The sequence below is a fragment of the Kryptolebias marmoratus genome, linkage group LG15 (assembly GCF_001649575.2).
Source record: "Kryptolebias marmoratus isolate JLee-2015 linkage group LG15, ASM164957v2, whole genome shotgun sequence".
NCBI classification, from domain to species: domain Eukaryota; kingdom Metazoa; phylum Chordata; class Actinopteri; order Cyprinodontiformes; family Rivulidae; genus Kryptolebias; species Kryptolebias marmoratus.
The window spans coordinates 26,974,764-26,994,872 of record NC_051444.1 but is presented as its reverse complement, the minus strand read 5'-3'; the positions used below and the strand labels follow the sequence as shown (position 1 = coordinate 26,994,872).

Here is a 20,109-nt window from a genome sequence, read left to right as displayed (position 1 = left end):
CAGAAGTGACTTTTAATAATATCTTTATATTACATGATGACAAATTCATCAGTTCCATTTCAAGGCCATGAACAGACATAAAACCTTCACACTGTGTGGCAGCTATCAAAACATAAAAACTAGAAGTTGGTGTTGGAATAACAAGATAATTGAATTGAATTTTACTCATGAACTTGAAGTTTTAAATAAATATATCTGCAAAAGATTATTTCTACTTTTTTTTAAATACATATGCCTCACTTTACTTTTTCTGTTGGAAAAAAAAAATCAAATTTCAGTAAAACGCAACATCTTTAGTCCCCAATTAAACTCTACTGACAGTAGCATAACACAGGGACTAACAGTGTTTCATAAACACTTCTTTAGCTAAATTAATTGAGGATAGTGTACAAGGGTATAGTTTCTACAAGAAAACTGTTTAAACTGAGCCGACCGTGGTTGGTGCAGCCCACCTGCTGCGCCCTTCCCTGCAACACTGCTTTGCCACACATATGTCAGTTACGGATGCTGAGAGACTGCAGAGTGTTGAGCATGAAATAAGTTGGAGAGGAAGGGCTGATGAGGGCGCAGGAACAGAGGAGGGGTGAGGCAGAATTGGAGCTGTCAGTCCCATCTGTCATATCTCAGTAGATCATAGCCTGAGGTGAGGAGCTGGAGCTGAATGATGATCACCGATTATTCTATGTGCCCTTTAAAGAGGCAGCTCTTGGTGGAGCAGCTCTCTGTTATGCCAAAGAACAGGAGGTTGGGGGTCTGGGTGATGAGCAAACTTTTGGTGCGCACTTTTGAAAGGCTTTTGTGATTCTGTGTACAGTTAAACTACGCTGAGTCTAGGCTGACCCAGCTGGAGGGCTGTCACTGCGAGAGGACCTGCAGCGTCAATGGCCTTGTGTACCGGGACAAAGAACTGTGGGTGGAGCCAGAAAACTGCAGGAACTGTGCATGTAAGGTGGGTAGAAACAGTGTACTCACAAGCAAAGGAATACGCTTTAACTTTTGGTCATTTGCAGCCGGCAAATAAATTGTAGATCCATTATTAACCCTTAAATGTGTTATATAAATCTGTCAAAAAAAGTTATTTCAACAATCAGACAGCAACAACCACAACCACTACAGTTCTAATCTCTATAAATTAGGGTTGTTATCTAAAATCTCTTAGTTTTGAACATTTATGCTCTCATAGGGACAGTAGGCATGAAATAAGATGGACTATAAAGACTCTGGATAATTGTGATTTAAGAATGTTGTAGGTCATATTATAGAAACTTAATAAACCATATACAGAACTAAAACTGATGCAGAAGGCAAGACTTATAGTTTAAAATCAATTCTGTGAGAAAAAAATAAAATTGCTATTAGCTCCTAAGAGTCAAAATTGCAACTAGTTTAAACCTGATTTACCTACCTTGTTTTTAGCAGCACTTCACAAATCAGTTGAACAATGATCATCAAATTAACAACATAAAATAGTTATTTTTGAATTTCTTCTTCTCCAGTGAAAGACGTTTTTCTTGGGTTTGAACCTGCACATTGAAGTAGTGTTGCATATGAGAGGAAGATGTGAAAGACAACTTCAGGTGATTGTCAGTGAGAGGATCTGTATCTCAGTTTGTCGGCCTTCATGTGTAGAAAGTTTTTTCTCTCTTTGTTTTTCTGGCCACATTATTCCAGCAGAGTCTTCCAAACACTCTTTGATGAACTCTCTATCAGAGAAAAGCTTACTGTTTTTAGATATTTTGTGTGATATCACAAAGCTAGTCTTGGCTGCTGCTTTCCTGGATGTTCAAATCTTGTTAAAATGGTTTTGTTTTTACAGTTTGGGCAGTGAAGCTTCTGTTGTTCTTGGTCAGCTCTGTATTTTTCTGTGTGTTTAGTCTGATGGTTCTGATTTAATTAACAAATCTTTAAAACAACCTTCTGTGCTCTACAATTTAAGCTCACAGCTTTGCCACTGACCTCAGTGAATTAACTCTTAAAACTCTTCGTCCATATCTTGTAAAAAACTCTACATTCTATATCATTTTTAATTTTTTTTTATTATTTTGTGCTGGCTGACATGATGGTCCTTCACAACCTTGACTATTGCAGTCTCCTGATGCTGCAGCATGCCCAGAGGCTGAAGTAAATGGCCATTGGCCATCAAAATAAAAGCACCTCTAAAGCCATTAAAACTAATAGATAGGAATTTTAGATTTGAATAATATATGTTTGATTTTTCATTGACTTTTGCAGGTTAGATGGAGATAGCTAACAGGCCCATATGTGCACTAAAGTGTCCCAGCAATATTACAATCTGTACAAGATGGTTTTGGCTCCAACCAAAAACTCATTTTTCTCTCTTTAGGATTTTATAATAAAGTGTAGCCTATATGTGGCAGAAAATGAGTACACCAGAGAGGCAAATTAGGAAACTGATGACTAAATAAACTCTAGAGTAGTTTCAATAGCACACACTGATGACATCTAATGCTGTGGCAGCATCTGATGGTAGATATGTTTGCTGTAATGGATAGTCAACACAACCCCTAATTTTGTCAATGCTTACAATTTGCCTTCGACCTTCCTCACAATCAACCGCGGCATTTTTTTTTTCTCCTTCTATCGCCAGCCCACCCCCCTTAATAGGTGTCCTCTAATAAGCTCCCTTGCCTGCCTGTCTGTATGAATTCACACATAGGGCCAAGACTTGAAATGTGTTGAATCAGGCCATTCGGAGCCCTGTGGAATTTGACTTGCTGCATCATTGCACATCAAGCACAGGGAAGAGTTTAGTCAGTCTGGTTTCCTCCCACCGACATACCATTAACTGATAACCGCGACATCCCGGGGGAATCATTTTCGATGACTCATGAAATGAAGAGGCACTCGCAGAGAGAGATATCAGCCTCACAAATGAAGGCAGTTCTTCAGGGCATGAATAACTACCTGATATCAACAGGCTACCCAGGACCGGTGTCTTAGTGACTAATTAGTTTTCTTTTTTTTCTAGATACGATAAGCTTAGTTTTTACATTTGTTAAAATGTTCATACTGCAGGAGGATTAGCCATTCAAAATAAGTCTGAATTGTAGGATAGAAGCTCTGATTACAATTAAAGTAATACAACATGTGAAATTATCCAGTCACAATACAGTATTTTTTAAAAATTACTCTAAATGGCACTACCTCTCAATAACTGAATCATATCTACCAATATTCTTTTTAATACACACTCAAAAAGGTTTGAATTAGTTAAACTACAATGCACAAATACTTGCCTCAAAGCAAACAAAGCCGAGCAAACCTGTGATCACACAGATTAGGAGCTGTAATCACTGGAACAAAACATTGTTGATATGCGAATTCCAATTGCAAGGACAAGTTAATGAAACGTTGTGTGAACAGCAGAACTAACAGTATTACTGCTGTGAGTCAGAGGAGAAGCTAAACGCTAAATAATTTACTGCAGAAAAGTAGAACCCAAAGCTAAAACAGGAAATCCGAAAACAAAACTAAACTATGCATATGAATGGGAAAATAAAACCAAAGTTTGCCAAACATCAATGTACCAACAAGAATCTGACACAGAGTGCACAGCATACTTAAGAACTGGATGTAGGATATTTATTGGTAAAAGGCAAAAATAAAGATAAATAAAGACATCTAATATAGAGAAATCAAGCTAACTAAAATAAAATCACAACACCTCAAGCTGTTTGGAACCCGTGGGCTGTGTCAATCACTTCACCCAGAGAACAACTGTCACAAGAAAAATAAATAAATAAATAAAATCAACATTAGTGACTTCACAGTGAAGAAAAAGGAAGAGGGGTGACCCCCCATAAATCAGTGAAACACAGCAGCAGCAATCAGGAGGTATAGAAGCAGCCATAGTACCACTGATCAGGGCAGCAGAGGCAGTCTAGCTAAAATGGCAGCCTAGCTCTAAAGAGCAGAGCTTTAGATGTGTCTAAGCAGGTTTGTAAGTTTTTGTGCCAAATATACTTACAGAAAAAAACTTCAGTGGATAAAAATTGTATTGTATTGCTGAATCTAAAGAATGTTTTGCATTTGTAGGTCCTGATTTCTCATTATGTTATCAGAAGGACATTCACAGACATGGATTTGGATATATTCCTATTCATAGGCAGGTTGATAGCATGTTCCAATTAGATCAAGCCATGTCACCATCAAGGACAGTGAGTGACATGTTTTGTCCATGAGCCCATCTATGGGCTCATGGGTTTAACTGCATTTGAAACACAGGTTTCAGAATGCAAAAAATATCTCCTGTCTTTTTGATATTGTTGTCACAGCTTTATCAGACTTTTTGACTCTTTATGAACCTGTGTCCTTTGCTATAGTAATTTTGTAATAAATCACCACAAAAGATTTGTTTCAATTCTTGGGTCCACCTTATCATTTCAGAAGATCCACTACACTTCGCATGTGGAAATCATATGTTTTCAGATGATTTTAAAATATTAATGTGATCACATGTGAACAACATGGTAAATGTAGGAAGATTACATTAAAGTTAAAATAGCAAAAAACAAAACAAAAAAATGTGTATTTTATTCTTTGACACAATTTGTAATTCTTTTTAAAGAAAACATTAATAGAAAATTATGAAAACGAGTAAAATATACCAAAGATGAGTATAAACATAAAGTTTTAAACTTCTGGGATAGGATATACTTTACCCTATCAGAACTACAAAACAGGATCTAATGGCTAAGCACAGAGGAGGGAGAATGATGATTAGGGGTGCTGGTATTTCCAAGGCTTTAGAGATAGAAATTTATACATTACATCACTTTCAAAAAATTAAAGAAAGAATATGTGTTGATCCTCTTCCAGGATTTAGTGAGTTCATGTGCTGAACATGGATTTCTTGCACCTGAATATGTTATGTCTGTTTTGACACACTATCTCATTGTTTTAGTTGGAGCAAGTATTTGAATGTAAAGTGAGAACCATTTTAGAGATACAATGCACAGTAGTTTGGGTAAAATGTTTTTTGTTTTTTTTCATAAATGCTTTAACTACATAATGTAAACCTGAGACAGAGAGGTAGAAAAACACGTTTTCAAAAGTAGATCACGTTAGGCAAAAAGCCTTTTTCTCACAGTGACCTTTGGAGGCTTGATTATGTTTGCTTCATTGAAAAAAACATATTTTGCTACAGAACGGTGTGGTGGAGTGTCGCAGGATCTTCTGTCCACCAGCAAATTGCTCTGAAGACATGCTGCCTGTACATGTTGATGGGACTTGTTGCAAAACATGCAGACGTGAGTATCAGCTGTCCAAATGTAGCATGCCAGAAGCGAAATGATTTTTTGTTCTTCTTTTATTTTTACTACAAGAACCCTGAACATTTTCTCAGCTACTATGCTAAAAATACTTTTCACACTCAGGTCAAAGTTTGAATTACCTGCGTGCTGGTCAATCACTCTGGCCTTTACAGTTTCAGTACATCAACACTTTACTTAATGCTATCTTTGAAAATAATAGTTTAAATAATGCTTATCTGCTCTTCGTTAGCAATAAATATTAGGATTCCGCACTAACTCACCACATACTGACAGTGCACTTGTATGAACAGATTGTTTTGAATTTGTTTACCTCTGTCCAGCTCTGTGTTAAGACTGGCTGGACAGCTGAACTAAATGTCTAGTTCAAGTAAAAAAAAAATAAAAAAAAAACAAGTTTAAAGGCTACAACATTACTGTTAAGATGTACCAAGTCAATGATATGAATGTTTATAAAAGGGCTTTAATTGATTTACATGCAGTTGTTTGTCAGATTTAGCAACACATCAGACTTTAGCACAACTCTGGCTTGCTTATTAATAACTCTTACACACAGTAACTTCTCAAGAGCTTCTTTGGAATTGTGCCTTGTAAAACTCGAGAAGTTCATCCACTCATTTGACTGCCTTTCATGCCAGAGTTTTAAATTAGAATTAGCTTAATAATGAGAACGGATGAAGTTGAAGCCATTTCAGTCAAATCTTGTAAATGATGTGTGATCCTATGTTACATTGTGAGATCTCACAAGATGTGTTAGTGCTCAGAGTATGTGCTGAGGATGACTCACAGCTACTGCCACACCAAAAGTAGCTCAATATCTGTGAAACTGATTAAATTAAAGCCATTTGTTGTTTTGACTATGGCTGATTAGCTTCCGTAGACATCTTAAATTGGGTTGATTCTAAATGTTATTGGATTGAAATTGAATTATTTCAATTATACTTTCTGAAAGTGTCACTAAAATATGTCCGGTAGTTCACAAGACTTTTTTGCTAACAGAAAGACAGGATGGCTCTAACAGGTAAGGCCAAAATTTTAAGCAAGGGTGTTGCACAATACGCAGTGCTCAGAGTAAGTGTTGGGGGTGATGCCCAGTTATCAAATTTCAGCTAATTATCTGTAAAATTTACTGAATTATAACCATTTTGTTTTTTTCTGAAGTCAGTTAACTGTGGTGGCCATTTTGAACTGGGTTGACTTCACAAGTTATTTAGTTGTATCTCTCCATCCAATGATTATTTTCTGAGAGGTTCATTAAAATCCGTCCACTGTTTCATGAGATATAATGCACACATACACATGCAAAATCATTATCACCATTTTGCTTTTGTCGTTGGCCAATACAAAGACAGTTTTGTTTCTCGGCCCTAAAAGCATGATGACCTTAATATTTTCAATCTTTTGAAACTGTACCTTTAATCAGACTGTCTGTAGATGCAGACAGGGTTGTTGTTTCTGAGTGATATTCTGCGAGAACAATGAAACAAGACTAAACCATCTGCAGGAGCAAAGGTCACAGCTGTCCTAATGCACACTGAAATGGAAGCCTTATTTGAAGTTGTGGGCACACATGGGGTCCAGTATCTTCTCACAGCCACACAGACAACTGAGCCTCTCTTTCTACACCACGCTGCAATGCTCAAAATCCCTAAAGTATAAAGCATCGGAATAATTTCAGGCCTCCTCTGTCTCCCTGTGCTCATTCCTCCTTCCATTCCCCTGTGAACATGGAAGCTCTGGCATAGATGAACAAGGGAGCAGCACTCCTGAGCTGTGACTGAGCGAGCTGCGGTCCAGCACCCTGGAGAGGAGGAAAGCAGGACTTCATACCATGTGTTTCGCTTACTATTTCAGATTTATCACCAGAGGGAAATGCATAAAGGCCTTTGTCTGTTGTATTCTTAATGTGCTGTTACATTTCCCCTCCGCTTATGCACATTAGCCAAGAACAGCTTTGTCTGGAGGCAAATTAACTATGCAAAACTTCACACTAGGAACTTTTTTTTTTTCCTCAGGCAATCTCAAAAGCATTTCTCAAAGCTGTTGACAGTACCTGAGGTTATGTTCTCAAAGTTACTATAAAAACAAAGTAATATAGAAACTTATATATTGTATTTTCTTGTCCACAGCTAAATGTACCTACACGGGACAGACATTTTCTGAAGGCCAACGCTTTCTATCCTGGAGCTGCAGGGAATGCAAGGTATCACTTTTTCTCATATTGTGTAATTCTTTTTCTGGCATTTATCATCTATTAAACAATCATATCACCAGGCACATCTTCTCAGTGACAATGCGCAATGATTGTATGGGGTGGACTGCTCGGTGTGAAATTCAATTAGCCAGCAGGCCTTATTAGTTTTCCCAGCCTCCTGCAATCTGTTCAATCTGCCTTTTTTCCCTGCTCTAATGGGGAGATAGCCAGGTAATTAGAATAACTTATGAACACAGCAAAACAAAGGTCTGATCTGAATTGGAACTTCATCATTGCATGGATTATAATGGTGGTCATTATTCCAGCATGGCACAGAATGGAGGTGAGCTTTCCTCACTGAGAAGCCGTTTATCTTCAAAGATAATATTTTAAGTAGGAAATTGCCTTTCTATAAATGCAATTGCTGACAAAGAAGCACATAGGGGATTCCTGGACTCTTTATTAGTCCTCTGAGTGCCTTGGATTTCATTATACTGTTAGAAGACTTAGTTTCAAACAGTTACCGCCATCTTAACTTCTGGGTGTAAATGATGCCTAATGACCAGTTTGCAAAGAATTATTTTTAGATTTGTTTTTTTTTTGAAGACACATTTTTTTTGTCTTTGAAGATGCAGCTGGTTAAGGACATAACAGGCCATAAATTCTAAGATGTGTGTCTGAGAGCCTGATCCTGATTGTGTGTGACGTGTCAAATTTGGAAGTGTGCCTTGTGACTGCTCTTTTACTCACAGCAGGAGGTAGGTGTAGAGCTGGAAAAGTAATAATGAAGGCATTCTCTGCTGTAATAAAGGCAATCTTTGATGTGCAAAAAAAAAAATAAAGGGGGAAGGCAAAAGGGTGAAAAAGAGAACAGGGTAACATGGAGGTCTGTTCAGTAGTTTTTGGACAATGTGAATCAATTCCCTTAATAATTCAGAATTATAGCACTGGCCGGTATGAGTGTTTTGAATCTTCCAGAACAACGACTATAAATCTATAGCACAATACTTGATTTATTTCAGACACATTTTTAGCTCAATAACTAAATTCTAAGCTACTCTGATTTTAGTTTATACTTGCTGGGTAGCTGAAATAAATGTCTAATTTATTTCTACTCAGTATAACTTATATCTAAATAATGAGATCTCTTTTTGAAATGATCAAAGCTTTGGCAACTGTCTATTAATTATGTAGGATAGCAATACATAATATAGGCTTGTACTTATGAACCTCATATTTACTTAGTACTTCGCTAATACACACAGGGTACCTACCTGCCACGTAGCTGATACTTTGCATGTAAGTACCTGGTTAAAACCATGTATGTATCCAGCAAGTACCCTGTAAGTACCAGATTAGTACCGGTTAAGTATGTATTTCTACCAAATCTGTTGATTGTCAACACATAGCAAGTCAATAAAAGGAGTCTGAGATGTCTTTAATTTGTTTACTTTAATATATGTGTCTAGTGTGTCACAATTGGAAGTTAAGCTTGGACCCAGGAATGCAGACTTTAACTAAGACTCGAGAAAAGATGATTTAATAATAGTATAAAGCAAAACAAAAAGGCTGACATGGCAGCAAAAATAAGGACAAAGCACAAAAGCCACGGAGGAAACCCAAACAGGGTATAGAACCTTAATGGAATACTTCAGATGAGAGAAGTTAGTGAGATTAAACAGTCATGGGCTGATGAGATGACATGAGAAAAATGGCTCAATGATAACAGGGAACAGGTGTAAGTGGGCGGGGCAGGACTGAGGAGCAGAAGCTGACTAAGGAAAAGTACGGAGTAATGACTGGAGACACAGTTAGGCACTAGAAACAAACAGAACACAAAAAGTACAAAAAATAAACATCACAGAAAATAAACATTAAAAAGTAAAGTCAAAACGGAAAAATAAACTCTGAAACACACAGATCATGACATAGTGTGTGTATTGGCCCTACTGTACTTTTATGCTACATTTCTTTTACTCAAAATAAATTTGTAAAAGTAAGTCAGGCAACATTTTATTATATACACATGTTTTTTTATTGTAAAGGAGGCATGAATAGCTAACAGAAAAAAAAAACATGTCAAAACAGCCCTGTCGAATTTTAATTTTGATCAACATTTTTATTTATTGCAGCATAATTGAAACATCTGAATGCCAGCTTGCATCTTAGATGTTAGTTGTGCTGAACAACTTTTCACAAACATATACATCTTCAAAAACCCTTTTGTGGTCTGCATCAGCAACACACCTTTGTTGCTGGATATTATTTCCAGTTTGTACAAAATGTCTTGGAGTACGAGGCTAAACTTTTCATTATTAGACAAATAAAACAAAAGCAAACATTAAATGTTTGACACCCGCTTTAGAGCTGAAAATGTTTGTTAAGCTTGGATTTTTATTATCGTGTTTGATATGTCTTACTGGCAGATGCCATTTATTCTTTGTTAATGGCATAATTATGTGTCAGCAAAGACTTAAAAACGGTGTATCTTATATATCAAATAAAACACAATATTTTAGTTGTTGCAAAATAAGGACATATTGTTTTAATCAACATAATTATTTCTGAAAAAAAAAGTCACAGGAGTGTCATAGCTAGTGTCATGTCAGCTAAGTCTCACAAAAGCAGTGTACTTACCAATGACACAAAGATGTTTATTTAAAAAAGAACACACTGAGGGAATTTGTGAAGGGCAAAGATTTCTTATGGATTTGGGTCAATACTTGAGACCTCAAGAGATATAACTACCAGGCTGTTGCTGTAGGTTTGCATTTTGTTTGAAAACCCCAAGGAAAATTAAGAAACAGATATATTCACAAGTTTGATGTACCTTTGTGTTCTTCTTTTGCATGAGCTTTAAGTGTTATCCATGTCCATACCCTTTTTTCTAATTCTAAGTTTAACATCCCTGTTTCTCTATTCGCATGTCAACCCTATTCTGCCAAGTTTTTGTACTCACTTCTGTTACACTGGAATAAATCCTTTTTACTGCAGGGTTTATCGTGTTTTTAGTACCATCATCTGCTGATATGCTAAAGCTATACTCTTCAGATTAGACAATTTTTAAGAAAACAAAACAATTATTCAAATTAAATAAATATTGAAGTTTTATCCTCTTAATTTTATAGCCATGTTTTTTTATAGGTGAGAATAAAATGTTTTCGAAGACAGCTGAAATGGGCTGTAGGTGCAAATCTCGTAACCAATCAGGATATATAATTGTATTTTTCCAGTATTTTTATGCTGTATAGACCTTCATGCTCATGACCTGAGCATCATAATTGTAATTTCCTACCTGTATCTTGTCCTTCTAGAACGGCCTGATGGTGAAAGTCACAGAAACGTGTCCAGAGATAAACTGTAGCCTCGGCGAACAGATCTTACCGGAGGGCAGATGCTGCAACGTTTGCAGAGGTACGTTTTTATTTTTCTTGCAATTTTTTCTTTTTTTCTGACAATCAAATCACCCTTCCTTTGCATCTGTGGGTACCTGTTACCCCTACAACATGTGCAGTAAACACAGCATACTCTTCTTAGTGCTGATCATGCCAGACCTCAACTATAATTTTCTTTATTTCCCCTTTCATGAATGCGTTTTGTTTTTGTTTTTTTTTGGGCTGAGATACCTATCAGGGCAGATTGGTTTGTCTTCTATAGAGCACCTGCTATGCCAATTTGCCTGAACCCTGCTGCTTTGGCAGGGAAATACTACTGGGTAAATAGCCACTAGTCATTCAGTAAATACATTGAATAAACAAATTGTATGAGGCTGGCGGTTACAGAGCCATTATGAAAAAAATCCCAAGGCAGGTTCTGCTAGAAGAAAATTGCACTCCCGTTTAGGTAAAAATAGGCAGCATGCCTCCGACTCCCCATATTCAGAGAAAAAGATAAAAAGTATGTAAAAAAATAAAAAATAAATTAAAAAAACGTGCAAAAGGCTTATTTTATGTGAGAGGGATGTTATTGACTTCTACGTCTGCTTGATGAAAAGCAAGGGGAAAAAAAATGAAGAGAAAAAAGTAAGATGGGAGGAATTGAAGGTAAAGCATCTGAAACACATGTAATGAAAGAAAGTAAAAAATAAACATCTTGTGAGAAAATGTAAGGGAAAAAAAGAGGAAGTCAATTTAGGATTCAAATTAAAGGCCTAGCATTCCTGGAAGGAACGTATATTGCAAGCCACTTTTCATTTTTCAGAGATTTAAACAAAGATCATCTAAAGATGAGAAGAGACAGAGTTATAGCCTTTTTTCATCAAATCTTATAAAGTCATGCAGTATTGAAATATCCCACATGATCTGTTAGAACTTGAAGTATGTTTTGAGGATAAATCTTAACTACTACCACACCAGGTTGTATCTTAATGTCTGCAAAACTGATTGAGCTACTCCTTTTTGTGTTGGCTAATGTCAGTTAGCTGTGGCAGCCATCTTGAACTGTGTTGATTCCTAAAGGCAATGAGTTACAGAAGCACATCCAATGGTTACATTTTGAAAGTTTCACTAAAATCTGTCCAATAGCTCAGGAGATATTCAGACATGTAGAGTTAACTAATAATTAATGGCAAAGTTAAAAGCAGTTCTTACGTGATCGGTTAGTGCTCAGAACATGAGTTGGGGGTGACTCTCAGTTACTACCACACCAAATTTTAGCTCAATAGACATTTTGTGTTGGCTACGGCTGAACAGCTGTGATGGCCATCTTGAATTGGGTGAGACTTTAAAAGTTGAAGAGTTGTAAATGTATTTCTAATAAATGCTTTCTAAAGGTTTCAACAAAATCTGTTCATTGGCTGATGGGATGTTTTGCTAAAACTACAGACAAACACTCACGCAGCTACAAACATGGGTAAAAACGTTGTTGCCTTCGGCAGTAGGCAATATTAAGTAAATGTGTAGAGAAAACAGAATGAAACAGGAAAAAAGGACCCATTTGAGGATTAAAGAAAATGATGACAGGGAGGAGGGAAAAGTGTAGGTATGTAGAGAGTTTGTACAGTAAGAAGGTGCAATTAAAGATTAGACTACACTTTTTTTTCTCTTTTATCCCCTTTTCTTTTGTTCATATCCACAGAACTGGTCATTATTTTCAAATCATGTTCAGATCTCATTTCTGTTTTTTTTTTTTTTTTTTTGTCTTAGTGCTTTATTACTTCTCTGAAATTTGTTTGTACCTTGCTGGTAAACCATCATAGTCACATGCAGGCTCTGCCAAATTGGTAATTCCATATTTGTCACAGCATTTGTACCTCATTATTTTATTATAATAGAAAACAACAATTTGTAGCTGGAGGTAGGGGTGGGGATGGGAGGAGGGGGGTATGAGTAATGCAAACCCAAATCCTTCTATGAAATATACAGATTTACTGTATTAGACCTACTTATATGCGAGCACACACTTGCATAATCAGTCCTTTAACATTTACGCTCCTCTTTGTGGGATGCTGTTTTCAACGGCTTGGGGAGGGGGATAATGCAGAAAAAGCTCTTTTCTTCAATAATGGCACCTCAGGCACCCTGTCTCTCAGAGCTTTCATGTGCAGCCTGTCTGTCACTCATTACAGGACATGATGAGCTACAGCTACAGAGCAGGACATAATCATCTCGCTGTCTGTCTGTAACCATCCTTATTCGTCAGACTAATTCTCAGCCCATCTATCTGTTGCATCACATCTTTGTCTATGTGCAGGCTCTCTGTATGCTGAGATTTGGATCTGAGAAATACACCAGTGGTACACACTGATTGTCAAATTATGACCACCCTCCATGCATTGAGGTGCTTTTTTTTGTTGCCACAAAAGCTCTGACCAAAACGAAAGTGACAAAGAACATCTTAGAGTGTCCTCTCATTGTGAGATTTTAGGAAGTTAGCATTTGGGCTCTCTGGGTGAGGGGATTGTTTCCCTGAGGAAAGGGCTTGCCACCCACAGATGCCTTCAGATCCTATCAAATCGGTATCCTGGGAGTCTAGAGTCCACATGAATACCTTGAACTGCAAATTGCATTCACTTAAGCCCATTCTAAGGGTGATAGCTCACTGAGCTGTGACTGCTGGGAAAGTAATTTTTTTTTGAATAAAAAAAAGAAAATTCTCAGAATTGCAGGAACATTTCAAGAAAATATGAATTTTCAGCTAAAGTCTCAGTGAACTGTGAGTGTTTGCGACGTAGTGACCAACTAGCTGTGCAGCCACATGTTGAGCAGGTGGTGTTTGAAAATCTTGGCCTATTTTTGCATGCACAGCTTGTAAAACTGCATTCTTGGCTATGCATATAAGCAGCATAAATCTGTACTATGACATTGTTACAGCTCATTTTTCTGACATTTTTGAAGCACAAACAGAAGTCAGTTTCCACTGAGAGGAGGCTGCTACCGATGGGGGTGCTACTGCTACTTCTAGGAAGGGGGTCTTGGTGTTGATTATTTATAAAAAATGCTTAGAGATAGTGGGTTTTGTTGCTTTGGATCCCTTGTCTTTTCAGGATCTTTGTCTATTCCCGAAACCTTGCCATCACCATTTGTGTTGTCTGTTTCAGTCTCACCTGCTTCCATGTTTTAAACTTTTTTCTTCCATGTTTTATGTTGGTTTTCTTTAAATAAAAGTACATTTTATTTTGCTATTCTCATCCTCCTTCTGCCTCCTTGGTTCTACATTTGGGCCCGTTTTAATAATGGAATGTGTCAGGGAGGTGGAAAGTGTCAAAGCAGGATCAAAACAAGGATATGTTTTTTTTGTTTGTTTTTTTATGGTAACAAAATTATCAGAGTTAGTCATTTTGGCAGATTGGTGTAGGTGGTACAGGAGTGAGGATATTCAGAATTAAAATCCTTCTAACCATTACCTTTTGGCTGTAAACATGATGGATCATATTCACTTACAGGAAGTCAAATTTGTACATAGTCTGACACATACAATATAAACTCTTGTACTGTTATTTCATTATTATTTTTTTTCTTTTTTTAATCAGTGATATGTTGTTTCTGCAAACTTCCTACAATCTTACTGTGTTTCTATTTTGATACAGCGAGTGACTTAAAAGTATAAAAAAAAAGTTGTCATGAGCAAATTAGCAACACCCCGGTGACTCTTTAATTCAGACAGATATTTAATTCATCGCTACATCTTCCTACCTAAGTAATGTATTTGTGTGTTTGTATTTGTGTGTTTGCATGCTAACACAAAAGGCAGCTCTTTTATAATAGGGCCAATTTTAGATAAACGTATACATGAGACTCCCTGTCATTCATAATAAATGACACAATAAGGGCTGTTTTTGTCCTTTTATTTCTTTGCAAAGTGATGCATGCGTGTGTTTCTGCATCTTCACACAACTTTTCACTGCCTTGAGTGAACAAATTTCACGGCTCCCTTTGTTTTTTTCTCTTTCAGGTTATGACTTCTGCGCAGAGGGACTCATTTGTGGAGAAAACTCTGAGTGTAAAAACAGGAATACTAAAGCAGAGTGTGAATGCAGGAGCGGCTATGCTTCCATCTATGGGGATTCCACTTACTGTGAAGGTACGGCTTTATTTTACTCAGCTCAGGTTGTGCAGGGGCTCATGTGGCTGACTCATAATATATATTAGCTCAGGACGTAAAAAAAAAGCTGTATGGGTAGCAGTGGGCGGAAGCGATTAATTCATTGTTCAGTTTAGGAGGCATTTTATGAGGGCTGTGAGATTTGTGAGGATGACATGATGATGACTGGCTGCACAGAGAACAGGGATGGCTTTAAGATATTGTGAACCTGGACCTGAGCAAAAGAAATTGCACATTTTGAGTAAAGTGTGTGAAACATGAACCAAAGTGCTTTTTTCTCATGGAAATTTAAACTGAATTAAGTGTTTATAAATATTAGCCCTTGGAACATTTTGTTCAAGAAGTTTTTGTTGGCTTAACATCCTAATAATACATATTGTGTGACTAGCAACACCCAGTATTTTTCTAAATGATAGATTTGAAATTTACTTTGGTTTTCTATTTACCAGTCAGTCAATTAAATAATGGTAATGCTTAGTTTTCATGCTCAGCTGGATTCCCCATTAACATGTTTTTGCAAGCTGGCTTTTAGTCTGAATGAACTGCCTTCAGATGCCTTTCAGCAGACTGAGAGAGCTGCACGTAAACTTTTCAGACCTGTGTTTTGTATTCAGGGGTCACCTTGTTTCGTTTTTTTTTTTTTTGTTGTTGTTTTTTCTTAAGATATAAACTTTGTCTCAATTCCAAATCTCTTGAGTAAATCAAATTTTGCTTTGCTACATTTGAGTCATTGACCTTGTTCAGCGGAAAGGAGGCCATACTTGTGGCTAATACTACAAACTTTGTATGCCTGACTTTTTCTGGAAAACATAACGTCTGGATTTAGGAGTGCATTTTGCTAATTTTCTCAGATTCTTCTGTGAAAAGTCAGTGATCAATGGTTATCCTGTGTGTGTGGATTGTTAGCTGAGTAAAAGCCCCACTCTATGGGGGCTGGAGGCCCAGATTACTTGTGATGAAGCCAATGGCTTTATTTGATTAAGAAGCTTGGGAGCATCATTCTGCGGATTGAAGGATTTGCTCAGTATTTGGTGCAGTTGTCTTTGGATCATAGCCATAGAAGTCTCACTCCACTAGGCATTCTGAGAGCTTGGTGTAGCCATCCAGCCTGTCAGTATCTGTTTGAACCATATCAGAGGTTTTCGCATAGCTCCCTTCCATCCCACATCTGTCCTATCCCAAATGATTGAGGGCTTGGACACTGTGATTGTTAGATCAACATTGTAAATCATAGAGCCATGGCTGCATTAGTTGCAGCAGCATTATTTATGTTTGGGGTTTGTGCCCTAAAGCCAGCAAAACTTCTATTGTAACTGGATTTGTAGGATATTGCTGTTCAAGATGGTGATATTTGACATAGTTTCTCTCTATCTCTCTCTCCATCTCTCATCCAACTTACAAATGGCTAAAAAATGCAATGTCTTACACATGGAGCAAAAGGCCCAGCAGGTTGATAAGGTTTTCTTGATATCCTAATATTTTTATTGTTTTTTTTTTTCAGGCAAAGTAACTATTGCTATTGTATTTTATAAACAATAATACAGCTGTACTCTAACTATAATTAAATGTATGAAATACTTTCTCATAAAAGTTTAATTGTGAATCTGATGGTACTAATTATTTGTAATCAAAAGGATGTTTGACAATAATTTAAAGAGATCCAGTTCTGTGTGTGTGTGTGTGTTACTCTTAGTCACCTTATGGCATTGTAACTGATTTCTCTCTTTGTTTTTATGTGAATGTTAGGAATGCATTTTAATGATGCAAGGGACACAGTGATGTGGTGGTTAGCTTCGTGAGCTCACACTAATTAAAGGCCTAAGATTTTCTTGAAGGAATTCATCTTATATTAGTGTTAAACTAAGATCAGGACAGAGTTAAGGCCATTCTGATCAAATCTCGTAAATGATGTTATTTGCAGTCCAATGCAATATTGCTAGGTCTCACATGATCTGTTAGTGGTAAAGTATCTGTTGAGGATGACTCTCAGCTATCACTACATCAAATTTTAGCTCAATATCTCTAAATTTGACTGACTAATGGCCATTTATGTGGTGGTTAAGGCTCATTAGCTGTGGTGATATCTTGAACTAGGTTGACTCCAGAAGGTTATCAGTTGTAGATGCACATCCAATAATTACTTTCTGAGAGTTTCATTAAATTTTGTCTAGTGTTTCATGATATATGTTCCTAGTACAGCAGACGAAAAAACCCAGAACAAAACAAAACAAAATTCAACAAAGACATTATCACCCTTTCACCTTCAGTGGCAGGTAACAATTAGGTCTTTGGTTAAAATCTTAGCTACATACGCCTTTTATGTCTGGAATTTGCATACATCGGTCTCTATAGCACATTGGCGTAGTGGCTAGATCTGTTGCCTCCCAGCAAGAAGGTTGAGGAATCACATCCTGGCCTGCGGCCCTTCTGAGTGGAGTTTGCATGTTCTCCCTGTGCACACGTGGGTTTACTCCAGGTACTCTGGTTTCCTCCCACAGACCAAAAACATGCATTTTAGGTTAATTAGTAAGTCTTAAAATTATCCCTAGGTGTGAATGGTTGTTTGTCTCTATGTGACCCTGTGATGGACTTGCCACCCATCCAGGGTGTCCCCTATCTCTTGAACAGTAACTGCTGGAGACAGGCGCCAGCTCCCCGTGCCCCAGAATGGAGAAGCGGGTAAAGAACATGGATGGGTGGACATTTGTCTTCAGTGGCGGGGGATAAAAACACACTACACTTCAGAGCTGTTGAGATCATGCAAAACAACTATGTCAGTAAAGGTTATTTATAATTTTATACCGGTAAATGCCTGGGTCAGTCTGTTGATACAAATATGATGCAGGCTTAATTCTTCCATCCAGAAGGGGGAAAAAAGAAAAAAAAGTTACTTTGTTAATATTCAAAGCCATCTGCCTAATCTCTGAAAAAAGCAGAAATGTACCCACATATGCAGAATATGTAGAGAAATATAAATACCAACACAGGCACATAGTAATTATAATCTGTTTCTCCCTGGCCTGCTTGTCAAGGACGAGTATGTTTACTTATTCCATTACAAATGCATTGCTGCATATGAGCCGACATCTTTCCAGATTGGTGAAATAGGGACTAGATTTAAAGCTTCTACTCTCCTCAGTTGCTTGGGAAACTCTTTGTAATCCTGCAAGGCACTGGTCTTGTAAGCGCACAAGTGTAATAGGCACAGTTTAAGTTTTATACCATCCTGACTTTTGTTACATTTAGCTAATCTTTGGTAATTTTTGTTGATATCAACATCAAACGCTGAGCAACAAAGGCACAACAAACAAAATAAATCAAACAGTAGTCATTGCAACGTTCATTACCTAAAGAATCCCATAACTGAACTAAATTACTTAGAATTTCACCTAAGTTCTGCCAAACAAATTATTGAATTTTATGGACTTTAAAATTGCCTATGAGCTTTTCGGTAGAAAGGCCACACTGAAAACAATACATAACCAAACTATCTTGACAAAACATAGAATATAATACAAACCAAAGAAGAGAGAAGAGGTTGTGTGCTCAATTTTCTTCTGCAAAGTGATGAAGGACAATCAGAGTATTTGACCACCAAAAACAAATACAGACTGTCTTTCTTCACATGAAAGTTCTCTAGTGAAGCTGGAAGCTGTCATGGTACTGTTGGCATAGTTACCAGCAAATCTGCCATACATCTGAATGCTGAATGAGAACACAAGTGGCTTCCATATGGAGGGATTTACTTCATAAGCCTTGGTATGGACCAGCCCGCCCTCATGGGAAAATATGATATACTTAATAAACCAAAAATGTCTGTTTATGCAGATGGACATACTGTATTTTATGGATTTTGTGTGCCAATGAGCACATTTTTCAAAGTAAATTTTAGTGACAAATCTGTTTGTGGTTTGTTTGGGTATCCATTAAAAATTGTTGCAGTGCATTATTACAATGTTTTATGTCCATTTTTTGTTTTTATGCAAACCATTATGTTGATGTTTTCTTGACCATAATCAAATAGTTTTTAATTGCCTTACCCTGACCAATAAGCTTATAATTTATAAATCCTATCAAGCACTGAAGAAATAGCAACTGAAATAAAACAAAAGGCAAATATTTAAAAGAAGGGTATTGGGATGGAAGTCAGATGCAGCTTTAGCATCGTCAAACGTGGATATCTTTTTTATTTGTTAAATGTAGCAAACAATTCTTTTGTGAGAACTATAACAAATGCTTTAAGACTCTACAGTGAATATTTTTCAATTATAGTTTGACCTACTTCATATAAGAAAACTATTTGCTTTTACTTTTTTATAATTTTTTTAGTAAATTCTAGTCCAAAAGTTGTCCCAAAATGATTGTATATTGAGTATGTGATCAAATAATTCTGTTTTAAACAGTGCAGATGGCATTACAGCTGCAAAGTAACACATAGTTTTGAAACTGGTAAGAGTTTCTGTCATACGTTATCTCCTGCCACTGAAGGCAGACAATAATAGCATGTTTCTTTGTGTGTGTGTATGTGTATGTGAACATGTGTCCTTTTGTATGTTATGCTAGCAAAATGTCACATGAAACACTGGATGGACTTTAATTAAACTTTCAGAAGGTAATCACTGGATAAAGATTTACAAATGATTGAATTTTGGAATCAGTCCAATTCAAGATGGTCCCCACAGCCAACTGACATTAGAAAATACAAAAACAAATGACTATAACTATGACAATGTTACATATATTTAGCTCAGATTTGTGGTAATAGCTGGGACTAATTCAAAACTCATACTTTAAGCACCTCACATTGGGCAATATCTTTTGCCTAAAATGTTAGAATTAACAGCCGGCATCGGTCCTGTGTGTCTTTTAGCAAAATATCTTATAAAGCATTGGATTTTATTAAAACCCTTATTAAGGAATAAATGAATGTGAAACAAACCCACAAACATTGATTCCTTCAAGGAATTCTAGGCCTTCAATAGCAGCTCAGCATTCTTTGAATTATGCTGCTCTCAGATCTGTATGTTAAACTGTTAAAATTTACAAAACAAACACCTTGTAATTAAGTTTATCAACTTGAGA

General features: G+C 36.8%; 1 protein-coding gene across 1 annotated transcript in view; it reads left to right on the top strand.

Annotated features, from left to right (window-relative positions):
* LOC108242109 (protein kinase C-binding protein NELL1) overlaps positions 1-20,109 on the top strand; it is a 328,852-nt gene that overhangs the window by 128,457 nt on the left and 180,286 nt on the right. The window contains exons 8-12 of the mRNA XM_037979812.1: positions 815-949; positions 5,168-5,270; positions 7,421-7,494; positions 10,800-10,899; positions 14,878-15,006. Coding sequence (XP_037835740.1) covers positions 815-949; positions 5,168-5,270; positions 7,421-7,494; positions 10,800-10,899; positions 14,878-15,006 — 541 coding nt within the window. The remainder of the gene's footprint in view (positions 1-814; positions 950-5,167; positions 5,271-7,420; positions 7,495-10,799; positions 10,900-14,877; positions 15,007-20,109) is intronic.